Below are 11,637 nucleotides of genomic sequence, written 5' to 3'. Positions count from 1 at the left end.
ACACAAACTCATGATTTTTAGGCAGATATTAATTAGTTTTTAAGCTACGTCATCTGATATAATCTGTATCTGGTGCTGGTGATTTGTATGCCACGACGAGACAACACACACACACACACACACACACACACACACACACACACACACATCACTTTCTCTCTCACACACACATATCACTTTCTCTCTCACACACAATCTGTGTGACAGACAGTCCACGTGGCATGTCTTTCCCCACAGCGCCTACAGGAGGCGCACTTTCGCCCTGCGCGGTGGATTGTGGGTCAGAAGCATAGATAGCTCTATGATCAGAAGTAGCGGATGCGACAGCAGCATCATCATCATCAGCACAATCAGAATTTAGATTATCGTTTAGTTAGATTGTGTTATTAGTACAGCGTCTGTTTCTCAGTGCCTTAAACCGAGGAAAAGATGGGGCACAACGACGTGATGGGCCAGGCCGAGGATGTAGCGGACCAGGTGAGCAACTGCTCCCCGGGAGACAACGACTGTGACCCGGGGAGATGCTGAGCTCAGTCCTCGGTGGTGGACGCAGACCAGCGTCTCGTTTCTTTTACTGCCCGCTTAAAACTTTACAATGTCAACAACAGCGTTATTTACTTCCTCTATGTCTCTGACTGTTCAACTTTATTGACTGTCTGGTGGTACCGGGGCTCGGCTCTCTCTCTCCCCGGGAAACCATCACTGAACCCCGGGGAGAGACCTGTCTGAGCTCCGGCGGAGGAGGGCAGCTCCGCTGCTCTGTCTGATAAAAACAAGAGTGTGTAACTGTAACGATAGGGAGTAAATGTAACGTTATGATGTGTTATGTAGAGAGTCAATGTAACGTTATCATGTGTTCATATAGAGAGCATGTTTTTACGGTATGTTCTGTCTGTGTGTGTTAAAAGTAAAAAAGTTCTAGAAATCGAGGAATTCTTCAGAAAAACGAAATGGGCGGAAAAGGGAAGGTAGAATCTCTAGATCCTATAACCTGAAGAGACGACTGAGACGTGATTGGATAGTTGGTTGTCAAGGCCGCTGTTTGTCTCCATGACAACCTTGACAACTAGCCAATCACAGTGCGACCATCCCTCCGGGTCCTAGGATTAACCCTAAAAAAGTTAGGACAACGTGTTATATTATTTTTATACATCTCTCTCTCTCTCTCTCTCTCTCTCTCTCTCTCTCTCTCTCTCTCTCCTCCCCCTCTCTCTCTCTCTCTCTCTCTCTCTCTCTCTCTCAATTAAATTCAAATTAGTTTTATTGGCATGAGTAACAATACATTGGCATTGCCATTTTTGCCATAAAAGGTACAGTGGTACAGATTTATACAAATGGATGCCAGAAGGATAACCCCAAAAAGCCAGGGCTTATTTCCAATGGGGTCCTGTTAAGCAAAAGTGGAACAAAACAATCAAAACAATGCATGTAATTAAATATAAAATATAAATGGGAATAAATAAAAGTGTAAACAGAGCTGCGTTACATTGCAACTTAGAGGGAAGACTCTTACAAACTATAAAAGTTGTGCATTTTCTGTCTGTCTGAAATAGTTATGTCTCTCACTCTCACTCTCACTCTCACACACACACACACACACACACACACACACACGCACAAGCATGATATATAAACTACTACATGATTATAAATGTACAGAGTTGTTGCTGCGCTGCAGTGCTTACTGTGTTTATTTATCAACATGACTGGACCACCGTCTGTCAATCAGATTGAATCAGTGAATATGGATCAATGGTGTTGTAACATTGATGGTAGGGTTCAGTTGAGTAGTGACAGATAAAGCATTATCTGTCTGTTCTTATTTCTGCGTTTCAAAGATCAGAGTTTGACACTTTGAATTATACCATAAATGCTACTGTATCTCTGTGGGACAGACAGCACTGTTAGTCTCTGCGGGTCAGAAGTATTTCCCATAGAACCGTAATGATTAGAAAGGACACAAAGTAATTGATCTCCATCAAGGTTGTCTATTCTGATTGTAGTGTCAGTCTGTCAACTTGCCTTCTACCTCAAGGTGGCCAACAGTAGAAGACTGTTAAAAAAGGAGGAATCCCTTTTGCTTACTTCAGACACACCCTCGCTTTGCCAAGAATGTGGTTAAATAATGCCTTCATTAGTAGTGCACTGCTTATCACAATACAAAATCATGAAAGGAGAACTCCCAACTGGTTTGAGCCTGCGTGAGTCTTCCTCAGGGCATGGCTAAAAAGAAATAAGAATATAGTCAAACAGAGGTCCTTGCATAAACAAAGGGTAGCCAGGAGTACTAATCACACCTGCATATTACACAATAATTTCACTATGTGTAGGCAATGTGTAAAGTATAGGAAATAAGTTAATGGCCACTGTGATGATCATAACAATAAAAAAAAATGCCCATATCCATATCCAATAAGTCAAGTTCAACACCCTCCACTTTATAAAGACTGTTAAGACAATTATGGAAATTGAGAACGCTCATACAAAAATTACAATCATTAATCAAAACTCGTTAACAATGAATCATTCATTTATAAGAATATGATCCACGAATGTCTGCTGTGTGACCCATAAAAAAAGGTAATCTACATTATTGGCATATTTGCGTTCTATCATAAACGCCTCTTAAAGTGCATCCCATGTAATAGAGCGCTGTGCTGTGGGTAGGTGCGAATGTGTGTTCACTTCAGGCAATGGGCCATGAATAATTAAGGTTAAAAATATTCACCTAACGAGCCGTTAGAACATGTTGACAGACAGGAGGTATGACTCATACAGAGCATCTATACTGTAGGCAATACTGTGTGTGTGTGTGTGTGTGCGTGTGCGTGTAATCAGGAGATGTTTCGTGTAGATAAATTTCTTCAGACAGACTGGTCTGGCAGTCATTTAATTGGAGGTAAAGTAACAAGTTGCAACAAGAGAAAAGTAATCTATATGTAATCAGATCTAAGGTGGGTTGTGTGTATGTGTAACATGTCATTAATAAGACATATTGTTGTGTTTTTTGTTTTAGTCTGAAGTGCTCAGACAGGGTTTTTCTGTGATTGTCCTGAACAAATATGATCCTGAAACTGTTCAGAGCGTCTCTAGAACTGTCTGTCCTGATTGAGTCTCAGTAGTAAATAAACCAGTCTGTTTCATTCATTCCCACTCTGTGACTCTCTGGCTGCTGATTGGCTACCAGCTACCAGGTTATGCTGATGTGGCCTGCAGTGGGCGGGGCTTAGCATTCTCTCTCTCTCTCTCTCTCTCTCTCTCTCTCTCTCTCTCTCTCTCTCTCTCTCTCTCTCTCTCTCTCTCTCTCTCTCTCTCTCTCTCTCTCACACACACATATAATTGGAGGGTTAGTTGGTGTGTGCATTCTTATATGTATTGTGGTAATGAGGGTGTGTGTTTGAGAGAGTTATATTATTATCTTTAATGAATTTGTGTGTGTCGTTTGGGAAGCTGCAAACTCAGCAGTCTGGAGGCTAAAGTTACTAACTAACCACCACTTAGCATACTAACCTTTGTCTACAGAACAGTGCAAGATGCTGTTATTGAGTATAATGGAGAAAGTGTTCAGTTTCTGGCCTTTTCTCAGTTGTCCTAGTTCCCCTACCCGCCAGCCCGTCCCCCAGAAATCCACGGAAGTCGTCCATCTTTAAGGCTAATATGTAACTGTAACTAATTGAAAAGGGAAAAGACTTATAATGACATGCCCAAATTAGGGACACCAGGTTGGAAGTGGTTAAAAATCGGGACACATCGGCTGCATAATTGCAGAATACCGATGTCATCAAAAAAAAAAGTCAAATAATGTCCCGGTTGTCACACACAGCAGGATCAAATGAACAGCACTACTCTCTAAAACTACGCATACAGAGCGCATAACCCAAAGTCTGCATAGTTTGAGTATTGTCTAGTTCTCTCAGAAATGACTGAAAGTGGGAGTCTATGATGCTAAAAATTGTTTATTCCAGAGGAACCCTGAACAAGACAATACTGTCGAAACGTTGGTTTCAATAAAATTATTTTTGCCTCGTGGCTACGAGTAGTGTGCGTCCTCTCTGTTGTAGCAGTTATATCTGCAGTGGTCAGCACCTCCTTAATGCTGGTGTGCGGCGCGCTCCTCCTCCTGAGTTTGACTGACTATTCCAGAGAACTAAAGTATTCCCAGGTGTAGGTGTTACTTGGGTGTTGCTGTGTGGACCAGCATGGACAAGTCCTTCTGTGCTTTTAACGTCACACTACTCTCTAGTCTAGGTCATCTGAGGACGACCTAGAGAGAGGCTGGCACAAAGAACAGATTCAATAGTCATTGTTTATTCACATCTTCGATCATGTATGTCACGCTGAAATCAAGTCTGGAATAAAAAATTTACTTGAGTAAGAGTACAAAAGTATTGGTATCAAAATGTACTTAAAGTACCAAAAGTAGAAAGAACTCATTATGCAGAATGTCCCATTTCACAAGTTTTCAAACGTATAAAATGTATAAAAAATTATGTATGTATTAAAAAAAAAATTTAAAGCTACAATGTGTCGCGATGCGACAGTAAAGTAAAAAAAATAAGTACCTCAAAATTGTTCTTATGTACAGTACTTGAGTAAATGTACTTAGTTACTTTACACCACTGGCTGAAATGAATGGAAACCAGTAGCTTCCTCAAAAAACAGCAGATAGACAGTGTTGGTCAGTGGACACTCAGACAGTACGGAACAGTACGGAACAGTGGACTGATGTTGGCTGGACAGGGTACTAGTGCAGTGGACAGACAATGTTGGACAGTGGACACTGGACATACAGTGTTAGCCCCCTCACTCTCTGTTTTTTTAAATGGTCTTAAAAACCCACTTTTTATTCTCTAGCTTTCAAAAATACTATTGAGTTAGTTGACCAAAGTGCTTTACTGTGGAAAAGTAAATGAGACCTATTACACAAAACACACAGTAAAACCAGAGAAAAATCACAAATAAACTCATAAAACACCAAACCCATAAAAACGAACTATAAAACAGCGTTAAATGTTCTCTATAAATAAAGTTAGGATGGATTGGACAGTGGACAGATAATGTTGGATACTAGACATTGGACAGACAGTGTACAGACGTTGGATGGATGGACAGGCAGTGTGTTGTGTTGCTGTGGACTGAGTGTCACCTCAGCTTTCCTGTCCTGTTGGCCATCTGGTTGGTTACGGCTAAAAGCTCTGTCACATTAACCATTAACCTTGTGTGTGTACAGATAATGTTATATTTCTACTTTCTACTTCTTCTTTCATGACCTACATTATAGACCACCCCACCGTCACATGAATCACATTTAAACCAGAGAATCTGACACACACACACACACACACACACACACACACACACACACACACACACACACACACACACACACACACACACACACACACACACACACACACACACACACACACACACACACAGTACGTGTGACCAGGGTTGAGAGAGCATGAAAAAAGGTAGATTTGTATTGCCTACTAAGCATTCAAAGCTAATAGTTCATCATCAATCATAAAAAGCTATTGACATCTCTGTAAATTCTACAACAGAAAGTTATATGAGGTCATATTCTTAAACATATGTTAATATAATGATATATTATATTATTATATTACATTATATTAATATAAATGTGCCATGTAGCTCTCCCCATCCATGAGTCTTTTCTGTTGTTATTTGGTTGGTTAGCACCCCCTAGTGACTGTCCTGTTACTGCAGGGAACAGGAAATTCTTCCATTTTGTTTCTCATTGCTTCCATATCTCTTGTGAAATATTAAATAATATACATATAACATTTATATTTCTTATAAAATAATAATTATCGTGTTCATCTCTCCCCTCTCCTCTTCTCTCATTCATTTCTGTCCTCCTGTAGTTCCTCAGAGTAACGAAGCAGTATCTTCCTCACGTGGCGAGGTTCTGTCTGATCAGTACGTTCCTGGAGGATGGGGTCAGGATGTGGTTCCAGTGGAGTGAACAGAAGGACTACATCGCTGCCACGTGGAGCTGTGGTTGGTTCCTGGCCTCCCTCTTTGTTCTCATCAACCTGCTGGGACAACTGGGTGAGACGAAATGCCTGATTTATACTTTGTCGCACAGCTGTGTCACTTGCCGAAAAGAACAAATGTACATGCTAACAAGCTACATCTTTTCTAGGTACTACTAGTTAGCTTGTTGCTTGTGGATTATTGCGGCAGATTTCTCAAAGTTCTTTTCAGTAAGAAAGTAATCCCTGTGACTGCCAGTGCCAGCACAAACCAGGAAGTTGCTGTGCAATTGAATGCTACCGAGCGTACTGAGCCACCCATTTCGGATGCTGTCAATGCACTGAATGGGACATTATCAGGTTTAATCAGACTATTGATTGGTCTAAGTAGGCTCAGTAGGTGTGTTGTAGAAAGTATGGTTTTGGACCGCGTCGGAGGCGCGCCATCTCAAGCGAACTTGAGCCACGAGAGGCACCACTGAGCGAGCGAGTTGCCGTGCCGAACGTTTCGAAGTTCGCTTGAGCCGACTCCGCGCAGTCCGAGTTATGTACCGATAGGCACAGCATCGTAAATCATGTTTTGGGGCGAGCGTTTGCCACCGGGTAGGTCAGTATCTCACCAATCAATAGTCTGATTAAACGTGTGTAGGTCAGTATCTCACCTACTTAGATCAATCAATAGTCTGATTAAACCTGATAATGTCCCGTCAGTGCATTGACAGCATCCGAAGCCGGTGACTGAGCAATTCATTTCGCGGTATCTGCCTTGTTTTAAAGTGATATGTTAAACTTTGCACATACACAGGACGAAAAGGAGCACTCCTCTTATCTTAGCCATATGAAAAACTAAATCACGAACGGAAATACATCCATGGAACGCCATGGTACATTTTGTAAATAACTGTCATGGAAATATCTGTTTTAAGGATAAATGGCATGAACATGTTCTCTCTCTCTGTCTGTCTAGGTGGATGTGTATTAATACTCAGTAGGAACTTTGTTGAGTATGCCTGCTGTGGTCTGTTTGGAATCATCGCCATGCAGGTGACAATACACCACCATGCCATTTGATTATTTATATATATTCACTGTGCAAAAAAGGTTTAGACACTATAGACACAAAAATGTGAGGATGCTTTCAAAAGTGATGCCTTGTCATGTCTTTGAGATTGATTGAGATGAGATTTGGTGAAGCATTGTAGTCTGCTAAAGTCTGAGTAATTATTATTGATCTAATGATCTGTCTGTCTGTCTGTCTGTCAGACTATAGCCTACAGCATTCTCTGGGACGTGAAATTTCTGATGAGGTGAGTTTGATATACTATATATATTAGAGCCTGATCAATTGTTATTTGACTTTTTTGATGACATTGGTATCAGCAATTCTGCATCCGATGTGCCGGGACACATAGCCTGCAGAAATGTTTAGCTAGGCCAAATAGACTAACCTTTAACCTGGCTTCCATATGTTATGAGTTCCATATGTTATACGCGTTATGAGTTTGTAGATAGGCTATTTAATGCTAGCCTGGTATCCAGCCTGCTTCGCTACGTTCGGCGGACTTTTTTTTCTCTCTTCGCTTCTCAGTCTGGAGAGCACCCTATTGACTCGTTTTGCAGAACTACACTGGAACTACATATGTTACGTTGGGCAACGTCGTTGCTGATTGGATGTTGTTCAAACGAATGACGAATCACAACGGTCACACTGTTTTTTTTGTCCCGCCCCGCACCACAGACCAATCAGAAGCCACGGTTCGATTCCTACCTTATGCCATGTCCCGCCTCCCTTGGAGATAGGAGGCTTTCCAGACTGAGAAGCGAAGAGAGAAAAAAAAGTCCGCCGAACGTAGCGAAGCAGGCTGTATCCCAGGCTAATTTAATGCAGTTTGATGCTTTACTTTTATGCGGAAAAATCAACCTCGTTTCGATTTAGTTTTTTAACAATCACTTTATGGCTGCATAATATTGATGTTCAGTGTCGATTTACTCATGATTCAAACAAGTTAAAGAATATATATTTTCAGGCTAATAACTCCCCCGGTGTAGAAGGACCTAATAGACAAAATATCGCTCAAAACAGCGGTAACCGTGGTGTAGGACCCAAAAATCTGGCATCGGTTGGGCTCTAATTTATATTATATCACAATACAGATCAATGAAATGGAATTAATTCATTTACTCAGTGGGGATGTGTTCTCTCTCTCCTCTCGGCTATCAGGAACCTGGCTCTGGGTGGAGGTTTGTTATTGCTGCTGGCCGAGTCCAGAGGAGAGGGGAAGAGCATGTTTGCCGGCGTCCCCAGTCTGAGAGAGAACAGTCCCAAACAGTACATGCAACTGGGAGGACGAGTTCTGCTGGTGCTCATGTTCATGACTCTGCTGCACTTTGAGCTCCACCTCTTCACTGTGAGTTGTTACGGGTGATTTATAGACCAGATCAGAATGTTTGTAAATAAAACGTGTAGAGCTGTATTTCCGGGTAGAGTGTCTATGGATATTTACACAGTATAAAATAATGTTTCCAGAGCATTAGCTATGTCTAGTTTGTCAACCTGTGCATACTTAGAACAAAATAATATATTTCTAATAGTCAATAACAATATCATAAGTGTCCTGTTCTTCCAGAAATAAGGTTAATGTATAATACTGCTCCAATGTGATGCTGCCGGCGTTATCTACCCGGCAATCTGGGAACCCATTCGATAAAAAAAAGGGAAATTTTCTTTCAGATTGGCTCTGCATTTACGGTGTGGTCTGCATTTCCAGGCGTGGTCTTGTAAACAACAAAACGGATTTGGGGTAGCGGGTGGTCTGAGTAGCTGCAATGCGCCTTCCAATATGCGTGTGGGCACGATAGCAATTGTATGGAGCGCAACAACACGCCCATCAGCCACACCTCCAGGCGCAAATAAGGGAATCTGTTTAAAATCTAGCGGGTAACGCCGCAACACTATATCGTTTAGGGGCAGCGCGAGCTGCCTTGTGCGTAATTAACGGATAGCGCATAGTGCGGGGTGCACAATACAGCCCTACATGTTTAAGGCTGTGGTGCTGACAGAGAGAGATTATCTACCCGGAAATACAATTTTGGCTGTGGTGATGTCATGATGATTTGGACTATATACTGTTCCGTTTAGAGCCAGACCGGCATATCGCTTTGGCCGATATATCGGCCAGTATTAGACTTTTTTGACAGCATTAGTGTAGCCAAAAATGCACAATTTTTCCCACTTTCAACATGGCTTTTATTATTTTTCCTAAAATAGCAGATCCACAAGATCACAATGCATCACTTTGTGATGGGTTGGGAGCTTGTTGATCAGCAATTTTTTAACATTTATAAATTTGTGATTATTTTTATGTATTTATTTGTTCAACAGCTAAATGTTTTTAAATAGAAACTTTCAAAATGGATTAGAAGTTTCAAAATGGATTAGAACACTTTGTACTTTTATCATTATATTGGTTAAAAACATCGGTAATGAAAGGATTATCCGCACTCTCTTGAGTAGTTTCTTATGTTCTTTTTAATAGGTTTGCACCGCAGCAGCAGTCTACCTAGAGAAACGGACATGTTTCGGCACGTCGGCCTTCCTCAGCATTTCTAACACGTCCGTTCTCTAGGTAGACTGCTGCTGCTGTGCAAACCTATTACAAATAACATAAGAAACTACTCAAAGAGAGTACGGATAATCCTTTCATTGTATATCTTCAAGAACCTGCACCCAGCTAAATTGCAAGAGACACCTCAAGACTCCCCTTGAGTTGAGCGTGCCTTCTCCTGACGGACTTGATCCGGTGGGAGAGTTGCCTTAAAAACATCGGTAATCAGTGGGCTGGGAGTCTAGGACTCTCCAAAATCGGTATTGCATCTGACCCAACCCAGAGCTAAATGTTCTCTTAATGTCCTGTTGCTTTGTAGATCCTTAAGAACCTGGTCGGAACCGCTCTCATTGTCCTGGTGGCTGTGGGCTTAAAAACCAAGCTGGCTGCCCTGACGCTGTGCCTGTGGCTGTTGAGCATCAACGTCTACTTCAACGCATTCTGGACCATCCCCACCTACAAGCCCATGCACGACTTCCTCAAGTACGACTTCTTCCAGACCACGTCCGTCATCGGAGGACTGCTAATGGTGGTGGCTAGGGGGCCGGGAGGTGTGTCCATGGACGAGAAGAAGAAGGAATGGTGAGGGACAGAGGGAGAGAGAGGTCTCAATAGAAAGAAAATGTTGAAGGAGGAAGAGAGAGAGAGAGAGAGAGAGAGAGAGATGATGGCTTGGAGAAGATGGCGGGAGGAGAAGAGAAGACCAAACTTGACCGTGAAGAGCACGGGAAGAAAGAATGAATGGATGGATGGATAGAAAGACGGACTGTCCTCCACTCAGGACAAAGGCGCGCGTGCGTGCGCACACACACACCCACCCACACACACACCCACCCACACACACACAAACACATTTTCCACAGCAGACATGCAAATTTGTCTCTCTTTCTGTCTTGTCAGTCGTTCAGTTCAGTATGTATTTATTTTTTCTTACGTCCAACATTCCCATTATGCATTTGTCTTGTTTTTCTTTTTTATATGGACCAATTAGAGATTGTCACATGACATTGTGTGTTAATTGCAGAGAATAGAACAGACATTTCCATATTTTATGACAGACAGCGTTGTGTTTACATGTCGAACACAGAAGAGGAAGGATAAATCCATCTTTTCCTCCCTTTGTCCATAGCGATAAGCATCATCATGTCCTCCTCCAGCAAAGTAGGTGGCTGTGAACAGGGAATTGATATATCTGTGGTTTAATGTTGTTGGGTTTTATCTACGTATATATGGCAATGGGCAGGCCTGGTACAGTTTTATCTATCGTGGCCCTTTGGACCAATGAAACGTTGTGTTTGTGTGATCCAGGGGTGCAAGGCTTCTGTCTGTTTATATTAAAGTCATACTGTATTACATTCATTTTAGTAGTCTGTTTTAGTGACACCCCTTGTAGCTCCGTCGTCATTACAGCGTTTGTCTATATGGAAGGAACGCTGATAAAGAATTGAGTACTAGCGCCCGAGAATAGTTTGGAGAGCAGCAACATGTCGCCAGAAATTGTATTTATTTACTGTAGAATACATGAATGAATATATATTTCTGGTACATTTCCGGTGCCTACGTCATTTTGGTGACGACATGACACTCGCGACACTCGTTCATGTGGAATGGTTATTGTGAAAAATATACCAGTGAAAGATTATATCGAAAATAACTTTTGTTTAATTGAAAAGGTTACCCAGTATGACTTTAAAGCTACAATCCTTACAAGTTTTATATCCAATGTCTCACTCTCCTGATGGGGGGAAGTGAATTGTACTTATGTCTGAACTACAATAAATTTGGCGGCCATTTGGTATCCAGTCCTGTCTGCTTTCAAATAACTTCATTGATATTGTCAATCAGTAGGACATCTTGGACCCCAGGTTAAAACTGTCTCAATGAAAGAGCAGGTAGGCCAACTCGGATTGTGCTAGTTCTATTGTATTAACTTACTATCTATAAATCCAGGGCTGTATCTTTATTTCTACTTATTTTTATTCAGGGTTGTAGCTTTAACCTGCATTGTGAAGTCACACCACATATTGCTT

The 11,637-nt window shown here is 41.7% G+C and overlaps 1 protein-coding gene across 1 annotated transcript; it reads left to right on the top strand.

Moving 5' to 3' along the window:
• The first annotated feature begins 282 nt into the window (after nucleotides 1-282).
• LOC308089637 (surfeit locus protein 4-like) lies at nucleotides 283-11,409 on the top strand. The gene is made up of 6 exons (XM_080434484.1): nucleotides 283-477; nucleotides 5,892-6,078; nucleotides 6,970-7,046; nucleotides 7,266-7,309; nucleotides 8,224-8,410; nucleotides 9,927-11,409. The coding sequence occupies exons 1-6, from the start codon at nucleotides 430-432 to the stop codon at nucleotides 10,191-10,193; spliced, it is 810 nt and encodes a 269-aa protein (XP_080290610.1). The 5' UTR covers nucleotides 283-429; the 3' UTR covers nucleotides 10,194-11,409.
• The last annotated feature ends 228 nt before the right edge of the window (nucleotides 11,410-11,637 follow it).

The sequence above is a fragment of the Gymnoscopelus braueri genome, assembly GCF_963280865.1.
Source record: "Gymnoscopelus braueri genome assembly, chromosome: 7".
NCBI lineage: Eukaryota > Metazoa > Chordata > Actinopteri > Myctophiformes > Myctophidae > Gymnoscopelus > Gymnoscopelus braueri.
Note: the sequence above shows the minus strand (reverse complement) of the source record. Positions and strands in the feature narration are given on the sequence as shown.